General features: G+C 36.4%; 1 protein-coding gene across 3 annotated transcripts in view; it reads left to right on the top strand.

The window, feature by feature from the left end:
* Positions 1-18,184, top strand: part of IRAK1BP1 (interleukin 1 receptor associated kinase 1 binding protein 1) — a 50,184-nt gene that overhangs the window by 14,985 nt on the left and 17,015 nt on the right. For all 3 annotated transcript variants that reach the window (XM_060168425.1, XM_060168424.1, XM_060168423.1), the window contains exon 2: positions 4,177-4,242. In XM_060168425.1, the coding sequence (XP_060024408.1) occupies positions 4,177-4,242 (66 nt within the window). The remainder of the gene's footprint in view (positions 1-4,176; positions 4,243-18,184) is intronic.

Raw genomic sequence — 18,184 nt, 5'->3', positions numbered from 1 at the left:
GTAAGCTTCTTAGTGAAGTGGCTGATTCTAGGGCTGGGCAGGGAAACCACAACATGAGCCTATAGCATCTTGAACCAGAAAGTAAGGAAGTGCTCAAAAAATAAAAGGATGGATGAATGTCAAAGGGATATAAGATCCAACCTGAAAGAAGTCTCAATAGCCAAAGCTAGAACAATTTGAGCAACAAAATAAATAATGTAGTATTTATTGAGTGAATATGGGCTAGACCTAGTGACTTGCCTTCTATGAATAAAGCATGGAAAGGGAAAAATAGTAACTTTACAGTAAAGGACCCTATCAGACATTACCTTAACCAAGTGATCAAGGTTAACATCATGAGTAATGTCACATGGATATCATGTACCCCCCTGATATGCTGCAATGAGAAGGGCGCTTCACCTCTGTGATATTCTTTCCTAAAGCCTATAACCGTGGTCTGACCATGAGGAAGAGCTAGCAAACAAACCCAAATTGAGGGACATCCAGCAAAATACCTGATCAAAACCTTCAAGGTTATGAAAACAAGAGAAGACTGAGAAATTCTCTTAGATTACAGGAGACTAAGGAGACATGATGAATTAATGCAATGTGGTATCACAGATTGGATTCTGAAATAGTAAAAGAACATTAATAGAAAAATTGGTGAAATGCAAGTAAAGTTTGGAATTTAGTTAATGGTTATATACCAATGATGGTTTTTTAGTTTGACAGATGCACCATGGTAATAAAAGATGGTAACATCAGAGAAATCTGAAACTGAGCTATATGGAACTGTATACTATCTTAGCAACTTTTCTGTAGATTTTAATTTTTTCTAAAATAAAGGTTATTAAAAGGTTACAGAACAGCATGTAGAGTATAATTTCATTTATGGAAAAGTCTATACATAGATAGACTATACATAGATATGTTTATATGCATTGATAGATGACTTAAAATGTTTACTGAAATTTTTTTTTTTTTTTTGCGGTACGCGGGCCTCTCACTGTTGTGGCCTCTCCCGTTGCGGAGCACAGGCTCCGGACGCGCAGGCTCAGCGGCCATGGCTCACGGGCCCAGCCGCTCTGCGGCATGTGGGATCTTCCTGGACGGGGGCACGAACCCGTGTCCCCTGCATCGGCAGGCGGACTCTCAACCACTGCGCCACCAGGGAAGCCCTGAAATTTTAATACTACTGGATTTAGAGACTTATTACTTTGTTCTTTTCTCTAGTATTAGATATTTATTAATTAGCATATATTATTTTTATAAAAGCAATAACATTGTTAAGTGCAACAGAAAAAGCTACTTTCTTTTCAGCTACCTTTCCTAAAATTATTTCTCTAATAATTTTTTAATCAGAAGTTTTATATGTATTTATTAAGTGAAGTGGGGGAAAAAATGAAAAAAAGACATCCAAGAAAATAGAAGATGTGTTTACATGTCATAAGAGAATATTAAATGACAGAAATGCTTTATGTTTCAAGTTTCATGTTTTCAACTTCAAGCAATGTATACAGTACTGGTTTATTTTATCTATATCCATATTGTAATTTTTCTACAATGAGTAAATATTACGTTCATCATAAAAAATGAATATTTTCATGGTAACAGACATCAGAGCTATAATTAGAACTTAACTTCAGATTTTCAGGTTAAAGCTTTTTAGAATTTTCTAGGTCATATAATGGCTTGAAATTAGTGTATACCTTAAAATTCAGGTGCAGCTAAATCCCTTACCAAATAACTTATAATTAAATAATTATTGGGCATAATATTCTTTATTTAGCATATATTTTTAAAGATACAAAAATTTGGGGGAAGGGTGAGCTGTGACAGGGTGAGAGAGAGTCATGGACATATATACACTAACAAACGTAAGGTAGATAGCTAGTGGGAAGCAGCCGCATGGCACAGGGATATCAGCTCGGTGCTTTGTGGCCGCCTGGAGGGGTGGGATAGGGAGGGTGGGAGGGAGGGAGACGCAGGAGGGAAGAGATATGGGAACGTATGTATATGTATGACTGATTCACTTTGTTATGAAGCAGAAACTAGCACACCATTGTAAAGCAATTATACCCCAATAAAGATGTTAAAAAAAAAAAAAGGATAGGCTCTTCAGCAGTGGATTCTTTATTGAATGTTCACAATGGTGAATAGTCGCATGCAGAAGAATGAAACTGGACCCTTATCTCATACCATATACAAAAATCAACTCAAAATGGATTAGAGACTTAAATGTAAGACCTGAAACTATAAAACTACTAAAAGAAAACATAAGGGAAAGCTTCACGACAACCATTGGCAATAATATTGAGGGGCGTATCTATTTTTAATGTATTTTCTATGTAACTTTTGATATGTATTTTATGTATTTGACATGATTAAGCCAAAAAAATAATCCACCTAAGCGGAAATTGGTTGGCCAACATGCACTGAATAATTCCTATGTGTCACTCTTGGCAGTGACCTTACCAATGCCACAAAGGACCCATGATCTAAGAAACAAACTGCATTTAAAGACCAGTGGGGCCCAGGAGTTGACCATAGCTCCATCCCTGAAGTTCCAACATTGTATGATTGTAGCAAATATCATAACCTGTTCAATTTATTAGGGGTCAGCAAATAAAGCAATGCAATAGTGGGAAAATAAAAAGATGCAAAAATTTATAAAATATAAGTTCTGTCTATCCCCAAGGATGGGAGTAGGTCAAGAATTCATTTCACTAAATTTTAAAACCCTTTTGAAATGTAAATAAGAAATTTAACTTTTTAACCAGAATTATATAACCTATACTTACCCAGAGAATCAAAAAGCATTAATATTACTTTTCTAAGAACAGACTGCTTGGGTCCAGTATTTCAGGAAATATTTATATCATAATGGTATAGCATGTGTGTTTGCTGAGTGCCTTCTGTGTCAAGCATTTTATTTACAACTTTTCATTAAATCCTCAAAACAGTCCCATGTGATCTTGGGGTAACAGCAGTGAATGGCAGCTTGAAGCAAGATCTTAGTTCCTTGCCTGGGAATCGAACCTGGGCTGCCTGGGTGAAAACGAGGAATCCTAACCACTAGACCACCAGGGGCTAGTGGCTAGAAGCAGAGCCCTCGCTCTTGACCTCTTTGAAAAACGAATTTTACAGAGACCAAGGTTGTAAAGCAGACACAGAGTTTATTAGAAGCACAGCACGTGTGGTAGAGCACAAAGAAAAGCAGTTTATTTAGGACAGAAGCAAAGCAGAGCTACACACTCAGAGAAGAGTGTGGGCATCTTCGCTAATAAAGAGCGCTAAAGGCGTGGTTTAAATTGCTTATGTAGGGGCCATCTTCCAGGTCTTTGTTTTCCTCTGGCCAATCATCTTGCTTGTTCCCCATATCCGATCTGACTCAGGGTCCTGTCTAATGTGCATGCGCATCTTTCGGCCAAGGTGGATTCCAGCGTGCGGGTCTCTAGGAGACTGGCAGAACATATTATGGGTTAGCCCCCCCCCTCCCTTTTTGATCCCCTAGGAACTTTTCTGTACATGTGAAGTTGGGGAGGTCTCCTTGACCTGAAGAATGAAGACGTGGTCATCTTATCTTTTTACTGCAGCAGAGCTTAGTTCCTCTCTGCTCCTGCTGTTATCTTTTTCCTTGAAATGTCGTCAGGGGCCAGGGTGTGGTAGGGAGACAAGCTCCAATTGCTCAGTCTGACACACTCCAGCTGCTCAGCCTGGGACCTCCTACCTCACATGTAGTGTAACCTAATTTTATAAATGTGGAAACTAAATCTCAAAAATGTTGAGTAACTTGCCCAAAGTTGTGTACGATATGTTCAGTAAATTTGTATTATTTGTAAATTAAACATTTTTAAAACTCTGACATTCCTACAACATTCAGAATGCTTTATGTACAAATAATTCTTCATATATATATGTATACACCACCCTAAGTTCATACTTTTTGTACTAGCTAATGTAAAAATTACTACAAGTGTAGCCACAATTATGATGAAATTTCAGCAAATATGTATAAGTTTCTGAATTTATTTTATGTTACTTTTAGGAAAGTATTAAAACACCAGGCAAACCAGTTCTTTCTGCATATTTTGTCATTCTGATTTTAATAAGTTCAGGTTTATGCTTTATGTTTTAGAGTAATTGCATTTAGTAACCAAACATTTAGTAATCATACTTTTGTACTTTCTGTTTCAGTCAGAAAATGTAACTGTGACAAAGGATTTTCAAAGGGTAGAAAATGCTTATCACATGGAAGCAGAGGTATGTACTTATCTTAAATAATTGGAAACAGCACGACTTGTGGGGACAGTTTGCATTTAATTTTATTCTTGAAACTCAGTGTATATGAGAAATGCTTCTCATGGTATTGATAAAAGATCATTTTTCTCAGTCATTTTTGGTGTTACATATCTGGATGAGCTTTTAAAATAAATTTAATGAGATTTAAGAGAAATTGTTTTGAAGTGGAATAAAAATAGCAGATGGAAGTAGCATTTAATTGCCACGTGAATAAAATTTTAGTAATGTTATCATCTAGTGAGCAGGAAGCACTACAAAAGAAAAATTTCTTCTCCTCCGATAAATAGCAAATTAATAGTCATAGAATAAAGGATTGAAAGACTTTTCAACATTCTTTTGTTTCACAATGTAATTTTATTGTTTTGTGTTCAGGTTTATTTAAAAATAAAAACTACTCAACCTTTGCACAAATTAAAAAGAACAAAATATTTTTGTACACTCAATTAATGAAAACATTTAGTTCCTAAAACTGTCGAGCTTTTTACTTATCTTTAAAGATTGTATGATCAGGATTTTATGACACCAGAGTATGTTATATGTACTTGTGGCTAGGTTACAAGACTGCTCTCTCTTCCTGGCTCCAAACATCTTGGGGTACTTTGGGGCAGTCAGGCTGCCTCCTTTGCCCCAGGAAACAAACAGGAATGAGATTTGAATGGAATATTGTTTATCTAATCAGAGAATCTTTGCCATTAGAGGTGTAAAATACCTCAAGAAATCAACTAGTCCTACCTTCAGGCAGATAATAAATTATTTTTTCTAATTTTAAGGGTGTGACCTTAGGCTTAGATAACTTAGGCTCAGATATTTCAAAGATCATATTATAAGAATTAGAATGGAAATTAGGATCCTGGCTTCTTACCTCTTGAGATAGTAATTTCCATAACACACTGTTGTCCCTATACTTACTTTAATAAATTTATAATTTCTTCACTTAAAATTTAACCATCTGATGATGATTTTAGGGATCCATTTGGCAAATGTTATTCTGTAGTAGTGGGGACCAAAACATACCTTTCAAAACAGGATGAAGAGTGGTCTGGTAAGATTCCATATTATGGAAGTCAAAGACTGGGAGTTGTTCTAGCATCCTCCAGTAGTTATTACCTGTTTGGACTTAAGGTTGTAGTGAACATAGATGGGCTCTGGTTATCTTAGTTAATGGGGTTTGTTGTGAGGGTACACTAGTAAGTACACGAGGAGGAAAAGGAACAGTCCCAGCAAACATTCAGCCAGGCTTCATGGGAAACTGGCCAGTTTTTCAGACTGATTTATTCTAGGGACTGACCCGCCACGTACAGAGTGTGCTTTAGAGCTGCTTATTTGGTTGTAAGACACGGCTAAGTGAGGACTTGGCTAAACTCTACTCCTCGTCCTTTTGCTGTACTTACCTTTTTAATGTCTTGTATTTGAATTTCTTAAGAGAGAATCTGGTTATATTTTGTATAGGGCTCCCCAGTAGCCAGAACTCTTACATAGTGTAGTCTAATACATGATTGCCCTTAAGTCAGCATCAGCAGAGACCAGGATGGTAGGGTCATGAGGTATAAAGTATGCCAACCTGTGCATAAAGAACAATGTGTGGCTTTATGGCTATGGCTATAGTGAACACCAAAACCTAATATCTGATGTATACCAATATTCTCGCAGATAGTTAAATATACAGACTAAGATTAGATGGTAGAACATTACTTTTCACATAATATCTGAAATTTTCATCCTGAAAGGCACTTCAGAGATACTTTTTCTAACCTCCCGTCTCCCCTGCTGCTTCAGCTTATTTTAAAGATAAGATATTGAAAGTTAGAAATTATCTAAGTGAGTTCTTTAAGGGTGGGTGGGTGTTTGTATGTTTGGGGTTAGAGTAAAACCTTGGCTTTGCAATTCTTATATCTCTACTCTTTCCACTTCTCATGTTGTTTTCCTGTTACAGTTTCAGTGTTGGAGGGATTTTAAAAACCTGGGATATAGTAGGCATTCAATAAAAGTCTATTAAATAGAAAAAATAGTATAACCAGTTTCCCCCCTCCTTTTCCTTGCATGTTTCCATGTGTCAGGTGTTTTCCATACGTTATCTCATCTAATTTTCTTTTAACTCTTCATCTTTGTTGTGAAATGTTTTATACATAGATAGGTATGAATATAAAAGGCCAATTCCATTTTCAGACATCTAATCAATATACAATTTTCTAACATTAAACCAAGAATTGACTTACTAGTACTTATCCATTTTAATTATGTACCTCTCCAAGGACAAAACAAATATTTCTTCCTAGAAGTATATACTTGAGGTTCAATATCATATTAATGCTACTTTTTTCTTCTCCAAGTGTAAGGATCCCCAGTTTCTTTGGTCATTTCTTAGATGACAAGCTCTCTCTTTTGTTAACCAATTTCCTCCTAAAGCATCTACAACTATAGTGTCCTAATTGTGATTCCATATTAGAGAAAGATGATTATCTTCCCTATTCTGGAATGTTTATTTCTAATAACACATATACGCCTGAACATTTTGGCACTTGCATCACATTGTTCCCTTCTGTTGAGCTTACAGTCATAAACAATGATTACAACTAAAAAAGTGTCTTTCTCACTTGGGGCTTTTAAATCATATTTCTCCTATCTTATAGTTTGTTATTATCACCCTGTGTTCAGCAAAAATACTGCTCAAAATTGAAGGCCACCTATAGACTTTTTCAGAAAGCTGAAAGAATTCATTACCTGTAGACTTGCAATACAAGAAATGCTAAATGAAATTGGGTAGGTGGAATGAAATGGTACTAAAAAGGAATAGGAATCTACACAAAGGAATGAAGAGCACTGAAAATGGTAACTACACAGGTAGATATGATATTTTTCTTATATCATCTCTATATCTCTACATCTATATAAAAGATAACTGTTTGAACAAAAATGACAATGACGAACTTTAGGAATTCTAACATATGTAAAAGTAAAACATACAACAGCAATAGCAGGAAGGTCAAGAATGGAGAAATAGAAGTAGAATATTGTAGGTTTCTTATATATGAAATGGTATATCTCCTGAAGGTAGATTGTGATAAACATGTATATACTATAAACTCTAAAGCAGACACTAAATTAACAACAACAACAAGAGTTATAGCAAAGAAGCTAATGAAGGATATCAAATAGAATAATAAAAATATACTCAATCCCCCCAAAAAAAGGCAGAAAGTGGGGAGGGGGAGAAAAGAAAATATGAGACAAATAGTATAGCAAGATCAGAGGTTTAAATGTAACCATATCAATAATCACATTAAATGTAAATATTCTAAATACCTCCATTAGAAGGCTTATATTTCAGATTGTATAAAAAAACACACCTCACCTGTAAGCTGCTTGCAACAAACATACTTTATTTTTTTTCTTTTATTAATAGAATTTATTTTTTTATATCTTTATTGGAGTATAATTGCTTTACAGTGGTATGTTAGTTTCTGCTGTATAACACAGTGAATCAGCTATACATATACATATATCCCCATATCTCCTCCCTCTTGCGTCTCCCTCCCACCCTCCCTATCCCACCCCTCTAGGTGGTCACAAAGCACCGAGCTGATCTGCCTGTGCTATGCTGCAATGAAGTGAGAGAGTAGCATTAACATATATGCACTACCAAATGTAAAATGGATGGCTAGTGGGAAGCTGCTGCATAGGACAAATGTACTTTAAATATGAGGGCACCAACTGGTTAAAAGTAATGGGAGACTTTCAGTTTCTTAGTCTACGTGTTAGGAGCTTAGAAGTCACCACTGCATCCTAACAAGTAAAAAGCTGAAAGAAAACTGAAAAATCAACAACTCTTCTAGGATCCATAAGAGAGGTGAGCATACAGGGCACACTGCTACCCCCCAAACTGGAGAGACAGACAGGCAGACACAGTGAGTCACAGCTTACTAGAGCAGAGACAACAGAAACCACCTCCAGAAACGGTGCCCGGGTAGGAAACTCTGAACTATAATTGACAAATTCCTGGAGGCTCAGTGTGGACAACTCTGAGAATGAAAACTGTAGAGGATCCAGTCATAGAGGGGGACCCACAGTTTTGTGAGATTTACCTCCACGTGCTCGACTAGGTTCTCACTGTGAAGATGGGAAAAAACTTCCCTAGTGTGTCTGGCAGAGGGAGGGGAAAAGGAACCATTTTGAAATATGCCAGAGTACTCTGTTCTTCTTCAGAAAGTCTGTCCTCAGGAGAAACTAGTTAAGCAGACCCTAACCTGCTGGTATATTATCAGAGCCTAACTAACCAGAGGGAAGGGAAATACCGAAATCCAATCCACTCTAGCCATCTTCTTCTACCTAAAGAGGAGGAGAAAACAACAACAACAACAACAACTCAGAAATACTTGTGAAGTTCAGTCTGGAGGCACTGGCTCACTAAAAAACTGAGAATCATAAAACAGTAGAACACTTTCCCTCTCCCTGTATCTTACCACCACATTACTAAAGACTTATTTACAGCAGTTCCTTTTACTCAATATATCATGTCCAGTTATCAAGGAAAAAAATTACAAGGCACACCAAAAGGCAAAAAATGCAGTTTGATGAGACAGTGCAAGCATCAGAACTAGAGATGGTAGGGATGTGGAACTATAAGACTGAGAATTTAAAACAAATATGATTAATGTGCTAAGAGCGCTAATGGATAAGTAGACACCATGCAAGAACAGATGGGCAACATAAACAGAGAGATTGAAATCCTAAGACCCAAAAAGTAATACTAGAGATCAAAAACACTGTAACAGAAATGAAGAATGCTTCTGATGGATGCAGAAGACTGGATGCAGTAGAGGAAAGAATCTCTAGGCTTGAGGGTATCTCAATAGAAACCTCAAAAACTGAAAAGCAAAGAGAACAAAAACTGGGGGGAAAAAAACCCCCAGAATATCCAAGGACTATGGGACAACTACAGAAGGTATAACATACACATAATGAGAGTACCAGAAGGAGAAGAGAGAAAGGAACAGAAGAAATATTTGAAGCAATAATGACAGAGAATTTCCCCAGTAAATGCCCAAAAAGACCCCTACTGGTAAGGATATTATTTTCAAACTACAAAAAATCAGAGATAAAGAAGAAAACGTGAAAGAAGCCAGAGGTAAAAACACTTTACCTATAGAGGAAGAAAAACAAGAATTATATCTGACCTTTCCTCCGAAACCATACAAGAAAAGAGAGAGTGGAGTTTAAACACTTAAAGTGTTGAGAGAAAAAGAAACCCCAACCTAGAGTTCTCTACACAGTATCCTTCAAAATTGAAGGAGAAATAAAGACTTTCTCAGACAAAAATTGAGGGAATTTGACTAAGACTGTTTTTTCAGGGGGTGGGGGTGTTTTTTGTTTTCTGGCCGCACCATGCAATTTGCAGGATCTTTCCCAACCAGGGATTGAACCAAGGCCACTGCAGTGAAAGCCCAGACTCCTAACCACTAGGCCAGCAGGGAAGTCCAAAAATTGAGGGAACTTGGTTACCATTAGGTCTGCCTTGCAACAACTGTTAGAAGAAGTTCTTTGGAAAGAAGGAAAATAATATAGATCAGAAACCTGGATCTATGTAAAGAAAAGAAGAACATCAAAAAAGGAGTAAGTGAAGGTAAAATACTTTTATTTTTCTTATTCTTTTTCTTAACTTCTTATTTTATATTATAGTTGATTAACAATGTTGCATTAGTTTCAGGTGTACAGCAAAGTGATTCAGTTATACATATACATGTATCTCTTCTTTTTCAAATTCATTTCCCATTTAGGTTGTTACATAATATGGAGCAGAGTTCCCTGTGTTATAGATATTTTTCTTATTCTTAATCAATCTAGTGAATACCAGTTTGTTTAAAGTAATAGCAACAATATATTCAATTTTGTATGCTTATGCATGTTTCTTATATATATACTTGTGTATGCTGATATATAAGTGAAATGAATGACTGTAATGATACAAAAGATGGGATGGAGGAATTAGGATTATTTTGTTATTATAAGGTACTCACACAACCCATAAAGTGGTATAGTGTTATTTAAAAGTGGACTTGGATTAGCTGTAAATATGTATTGCATACTTTAGAGAAACCACTAAAAAAGCTTAAAAATATATAACTGATATGCTAAGAAAGGAGAAAAAAGGGAACCATGAAATGCTCAGTTAAAATCACAAGGGCTTCCCTGGTGGCACAGTGGTTAAGAATCCACTTGCCAGTGCAGGGGAAATGGGTTCCAGCCCTGATCCAGGAAGATCCCACATGCCGCGGAGCAACTAAGCCTGTGTGCCACAGCTACTGAGCCTGCGCTCTAGAGCCCACGAGCCACATCTACTGAGCCCGTGTGCCATAATTACTGAAACCCGTGCACCTAGAGCCTGTGCTCTGCAACAAGAGAAGCCACTGCAATGAGAAGCCCGTGCACTGCAACAAAGAGTAGTCCCCACTTGCAGCAACTAGAGAAAGCCCACACACAGCAACGAAGACCCAACACAGCCAAAATAAATAAATAAATGAAAAATTTTTTTAAATCACAAAAGGCAGAAGACAGAACTTAGAAAAAGGAACAAGGGCAACAAATAAACAGTAAAGAATATGGTGGATATTAATCCAACTATATCAGTAATGCTTTGAACATCAGTGGTCTAAACGCAGCAATTAAAAGACAGAGATTGTCAAAGTGCATCAAAAAACACCACCCAACTATATGTTATCTATGAGAAATCCATTTTAAATATAAAGACATATATAGATTAAAAGTAAATCCATGGAGAAAAATTAATCATGCTAACACTAATCAAAAGAAAGCAAGAGTCACTATTGTAATTTCAGACACAACAGACTTCATAACAAGGAGTTATCAGGGATACAGAAGGGCATTAGGTAACGATACAGGGGCAATTTTCCCAGAGCCATAACAATCCTTGGGGACTTCCCTGGCAGTCCTGTGGTTAAGACTCTGCACTTCCAGTGCAGGGAGCATGGGTTCGATCCCTGGTTGGGGAACTAAGATCCCACATGCTGCGTGGTGGCACAGCCAAAAAAAAACTCCTTAACGTGCATTCCCCAACTACATGAGGCAAAAACTAATAGAACTGCTAGGAGAAATAGATGAGTCTGCTATCATAGTTGGAGTCTCCAACTCCCTTTATCAAGAAGGGACAGATTCAGCAGGCATAAAATCAGTAAGGACCTAGTTGAACTTAACAGTACCATCAATTCACTGGATAGAATGGACATCTATAAATTACTTCCTCCAAAAACAGTATTCTTCTTCTCAAGCTCTCATGGAGCATTCACCAAGATAGAACACATTTGGAGTTTGGGTCTTTTGAGCACAATCCACCCATTCTCATTGCTTGGCCCTGCAGTAAACCTTTACTTCCCGCCCCCCCCCGCCCCGCCAAAAAATACATTTTAGGCCAAAACTTATACCTTAACAAATTTAAAAGGATAGATCATATAATGTCTGCTCTCTGACCACAGTGGCATTAACCTAGAAATCAATAACAGAAACATAATTGGAAAATCCCAAAATACATGGAGATTAAACAACACACTTCTAAATAACATGGGTCAATGAAGAAATCTCAAGAGAAATTTTAAAATATTTAGAACTAAATGAAAATGAAAATACAGTTTATCAAAATGTGTGAGATACAGTGAAAGCAGCTTAGAGAGAAATTTTAACCTTGAATGCATATAGTAAAAAGAAGAAAAATCTAAAATAAATAATCTAATGTTTCCACCTTAGGAAACTAGAAAAAGAAGAGTAAATTAAGTCCAAAGTAAGCAGAAGAAAAATAATAAGAATTAGAGCAGAAATCAGTGAAACTGAAAACAGGAAATCAATAGAGAAAATTAGTGAAACCAAAAGCTAGTTCTCTGAAAATATCAATAAGATCGATAAGCTTCTGGCCAAACTAAAGGGGGGAAAAAAAGAGAAAGAACAAATTACTAATATCAGAACTGAAAAAGGAGACATCACCACAAATCCTATGGAAATGCATTACAAGATAAGAAAACTACAGACCAATCTCTCATGAATATAGAGGCAAAAATCTTCTACAAAATATTTCCTACATACCAGCAACAAACAACTAGAATTTGAAATTAAAAACAATTTTCCATAGCACCCCAAAACATGAACTACTTGGGTGTATATCTAACAACATATATGTACAAGATTTATATGAGAAAAACTTTGACACTCTGATGAATTAGATTAAAGAAGAGCCAAATAAATGGAGAGATAGATATTCCATGTTCATGGATAGAAAGACTCAATATGGTCAGGATGTCAGTTCTTCTGAACTAGATCTATAGATTTGATGCAGTCTCAACCAAACTCCCAGTAAGTTATTTTGGGGATATTGAAAAAAAAATGATTCAAGTTTATATGGAGACGCAAAAGAACCAGAATAGCCAATACAGTATTGAAGGAGAAGAACAAAGTTGGAGAAATGACATTCCCTGACTTCAAGGCTTACTAAAAGGCTTCAAAAATCAAGATAGTGTAGTAGTGTTTGAAGAACAGACAAACAGATCAATGGAACAGAATAGAGAGCCAAGAAATAGACTCCTGTATAATCAACTGATTTTTGAGAAAGGAGCAAAGGCAGTACAATGGGGCACAATCATCTTTTCAACAATTGGTGCTGGAACAACGAGACATCCACATACAAAAAAAAAGTATCTAGATACAGACCTTGCACCCTTCAAAAAATTAACTCAGAATGTATCATAGACCTAAAGGTAAAACACAAAACTATAAACATATGAGAAAACCTAGATGGCCTTGCGTATCACACTGACTTTGTAGATACAACACCAAAGGCATTGATCCATGAAAGAAATAATTGGTAAGCTGGACTTCATTACAGTTAAAAACTTCTGCTCTGTGAAAGACAATGTCAGGAGAATAATAAGAAAAGTCACAGACCCAGAGAAAATATTTGCAAAACACACTTATTTTAAAGGACTGCTATCCAAAATACACAAAGGACTCTTAACCTCAACAGTAAGAAAAAAAAAAATTAAAAATAAACCAAAGACCTTAACAGATGCCTCACTAAAGAAGATATATAGATGGTAAATAAGCATATGAAAAGCTGATCCACATCATATGTTATTAGGCAGATGCAAATTAAAACAAAAATGAAATGTCACTGCACACTTATTAGAATGGCCAAAATCTGGAATGCTGACAACACCAAATGCTGACGAGGTCGTGGAACAAGAGGAGCTCTCACTCATTCCTGGTGGGAATGCAAAATGGTGCAGTCATTTTGGGAGACAAAGTTTCCTATAAAACTAAACATATTCCTACCACATGATGCAGCAATCATGCTCCTTAGTATGTACCCAAAGGAGGTGAAAATGTATGCTCACATAGAAACGTGCACATGGATATTTATAGCAGCTTTATTCATAATCGCAAAATTTGGAAGCAACAAAGATGTCCTTCAGTAGGTGAATGGATACATAAACTGGTACATCCAGAAAATGGAATATTATTCATCACTAAAAAGAAATAAGCTCTCAAGCCGTGAAAATAGGTATGAACCTTAAATGCCTATTACTAAGACAATCAGAAAAGGCTACAAACTGTATGATTCCAACTATATGACATTCTGGGAGAAGAAAAACTATGGAGACAGTAAAAGGATCAATGGTTGCCAGCAGTTAGGGGAAGGGTGGGATGAATAGGGGGTGCACAGAGGAATTTTAGGGCAGTGAGAGTATTCTGTATGAAACTATAATGATAGATGCATGTCAGCATACATTTGTACAAACCCAGTGAATATAAAACACCAAGAATGAACTCTAATGTAAACTGTGGACTTCTGGTCATTATGCTGTGTCAGTGTATTGGGTTGGCCAAAGATGTTATGGAAAAACCTGAAAGAACTTTTTGGTCAACCCAGTAGGTACACATATTGTAACAAATGTACCAGTCTGGTGGGGAATGTTGATTATGGTGAGGGGGGACTATGTGTGGGGTGGGTAGAAGGGTATATATGGAAAACCTCTGTTCCTTCCTGTCAATTTTGCTGTGTGCCTAAAACTTCTCTAAAAAAAGTTTTAGAAAAACAGATCAATGTGTTATTTAAGGCCTGTGTTTCCTTATTCATTTTCAGTCCATTGATGTAAGTGGGATTTTAAAGTCCCCTACAATTATTGTGTTACCATTGATTTCTCCTTTTATGTCTGTTAGTATTTGCCTTATATATATAGGTACTCCTATGTTGAGTGCATATATATTTACAATTGTTATATCTTCTCCAACACATTAGTCCAAATGGACTTAATTGGTATATACAGAGCATTCCAGTAGAAAGCAGCAAAATACACATTCTTTTCAAGTGCACATGGTTCCATGTGCACATTCTCCAGGATAAATCACATGCTAGGCCACAAAACAAGTCTCAGTAAATTTAAGAAAATTGAAATTGTATCAGGCATCTTTTCTGACCACAATGCTATACGACTAGAAATCAACTATTTAGAAAAACTGCAAAAAAACACAAACGTGGAGGCTAAACAATATGCTACTAAACAAACAGTGGATCACCGAAGAAATCAAAGAGGAAGTCAAAATATACCTAGAGACAAATGAAAATGAAAACATGACAATCCAAAACTTATGGGACACAGCAAAAGCAGTTCTAAGAGGGAAGTTTACAGCAATACAAGCTTACCTCAGTAAACAAGAAAACTCTCAAGTAAACAACCTAACCTTACATCTAAAGCAAAAGAACTAACAAAACCCAAAGTTAGTAGAAGGAAAGAAATCATAAAGATCAGAGCAGGAATAAATGAAATAGAAATGAAGAAAACAATAGAAAAGATCAATGAAACTAAAAGCTGGTTCTTTGAAAAAATAAACAAAATTGATAAACCTTTAGCCGCACTCATCAAGAAAAGAAAGGAGAGGGCCCAAATCAATAAAATCAGAAATGAAAAAGAAGTTACAACTGATACCACAGAAATACAAAGGATCATAATAGACTACCATGAACAACTATATGCCAATAAAATGGACAACCTAGAAGAAATGGGCAAATTCTTAGAAAGGCACAATCTCCCAAGACTGAACCAGGAAGAAATAGAAAATATAAACAGACCAATTACAGTAACGAGCTTGAATCAGTAATTTAAAAACTCACAACAAACAAAAGTCCAGGACCAGGTGGCTTCACAGGTGAATTCTACCAAACATTTAGAGAAGAGTTAACACCTGTCCTCTGAAACTATTCCAAAAAATTGCAGAGGAGTGAACACTTCAGAACTCATTCTGTGAGGCTAGCATCACTCTGATACCAAAACCAGACAAAGATATCACACACAAAAAAAGAAAATTACAGGCCAATATCACTAATTAACATAAATTCAAAAATCCCCAACAAAATATTAGCAAACAGAATCCAACAGTACATCAAAAAGATCATATACCATGATCAAGTGGAATTTATCCCAGGGATGCAAGGAGTTTTCAATATCTGCAAATCAATCTATGTGACACACCACATTAACAAATTGGAGAATAAAAACCACATAATCATCTCAATAGGTGCAGGAAAAGCTTTTGATAAAATTCAACATCGATCTATATTAAAAACCCTCCAGAAAGCAGGCATAGAGGAAACACACCTCAACATGATAAAGGCCATATATGAAAAACCCACCACTAAAATCATTCTCAACAGTGAAAAGCTGAAAACATTTCCTCTAGGATCAGGAATAAGACAAGGACGTCCACTCTTGTCACTTTTATTCAACATAGTTTTGGAAGCCCTAGCCACAGCAATCAGAGAAGATAAAGAAATAAAAGGAATCCATGTTGGAAACGAGGAAGTAAAACTGTCACTGTTTGCAGATGACATGATACTATACATAGTAAATCCTAAAGATGCCATCAGAAAACTACTAGAGTTCATCAATTAATTTAGTAAAGTTACAGGATACAAAATTAATACACAGAAATCTGTTGCATTTCTATACACTAACAATGACATATCAGAAAGGGGAATTAAGGAAACAGTCCTATTTACCATCTCATCAAAAAGAATAAAATACCTAGGAATAAATCTACCTAAGGAGGAAAAACACCTATACTCTGAAAACCATATGACAGTGATGAAACAAATTGAAGACAGCACAAACAGATGGAAAGATATACCATGTTCTTGAATTGGAAAAATCAATATTGTGAAAATGACTGTACTACCCAAGGCAATCTACAGATTCAATGCAATCCCTATCAAGATACCAATGGCGTTTTTCACAGAACTAGAACAAATAATTTTAAAATTTATATGGAAACACAGAAGATCCCTAATAGCCAAAACAATCTTGAGAATGAGGAACAGAGCTGGAGGAATCATGCTCCCTGACTTCAGACTATACTACAAAGCTACAGTAATCAAAATAGTATGGTTCTGGCACAAAAACAGACACATCCATGAAACAGGATAGACAGCCCAGAAATAAACCCATGCACTTATAGTCAATTAACCTACAACAAAGAAGGCAAAAATATACAATGGAAAAAAGACACTCTCTTCAATAAGTGGTGCTGGGAAAACTGGCAGCTACATATAAAAGAATGAAATTAGAACATTCTCTAACACCATGTATAAAAATAAACTCAAAATTGATTAAAGACCTAAATGTAGGACTGGATAGCATAAAACTCCTAGAGGAAAACATAGGCAGAAAACTCTTTGACATAAATCACAGCAATATTTTTTGATCCGTCTCCTAAAGTAAAGGAAATAAAGGTAAAAATAAAACAAATGAGACCAAATTAAACTTAAAAGCTTTTGCACAGCAAAGGTAACCATTGAAAAAATGAACAGACAACCTACTGAATGGGAGAAAATATTTGCAAATGATAAAACTACCATATGACCTAGCAATTCCACTCCTGGGTATATATCTGGAAAAAACAAAAACACTAATTCAAAACGATACATGCACCCCAGTGTTCATCCAGCATTATTTGTAACTGCCAAGATACGGAAGCAACCTAAGTGTCCATCAACAGATGAGTGAATAAAGAAGCTATGGTGTATGTGTGTGTGTGTGTGTGTGTGTGTGTGTATACACAATGGAATACTACTGAGCCATAAAAAAGAATGAAATTTTGCCATTTGCAGCAACATGGATGGACTTGGAGGGCATTATGCTAAGTGAAATAAGTCAGACAAAGAAAGGCAAATACTGTATATCACTTACATGTGAAGTCTAAAAAATATAAAAAGCTAGTGAATAAAACAAAAAAGAAGCAGACTCACAGATATAGAGAACAAACTAATGGTTAGCAGTGTTGGGGGGCAGGGGCAATATAGGAGTGGGAGAGTGGAAGGTACAGACTATTGGGTATAAGATAGGCTCAAGGACATAGAGTTACAACACGAGGAATAGAGCCAATATTTTGTAGTAACTGTAAGTGGAAAGTAACCTTTTAAATTGTCCAAAAAATAAAAAATTAAATTAAAAATATTAAGTGCAACTATTTAAAAAAAAAACAGATCAGTGGCTTTCAGGGGCTGGGATGTGGAGAGCACAGGGGAATTTGAGGAAGTTGATGGGACTGATCATAATGGTAGCTACATGAGTAAATGCATCTGTCAAAATTCATAGAACATATACTAAAAGGAGTGTATTTTGCTCTCTATAAGTTATGCCTTAATAAACCTGACTTTAAAAAAAACCAGGGCTTCCCTGGTGGCGCAGTGGTTGAGAGTCTGCCTGCCGACGCAGGGGACACGGGTTCGTGCCCTGGTCCGGGAAGATCCCACATGCCGCGGAGCGGCTGGGCCCGTGAGCCATGGCCCCTGGGCCTGCACATCCGGAGCCTGTGCTCCGCAACGGGAGAGGCCACAACAGTGAGAGGC

The sequence above is a fragment of the Lagenorhynchus albirostris genome, chromosome 12, assembly GCF_949774975.1.
Source record: "Lagenorhynchus albirostris chromosome 12, mLagAlb1.1, whole genome shotgun sequence".
NCBI classification, from domain to species: domain Eukaryota; kingdom Metazoa; phylum Chordata; class Mammalia; order Artiodactyla; family Delphinidae; genus Lagenorhynchus; species Lagenorhynchus albirostris.
The sequence above is the reverse complement of the archived record's forward strand: the minus strand, read 5'-3'. Positions and strand labels throughout refer to the sequence as shown.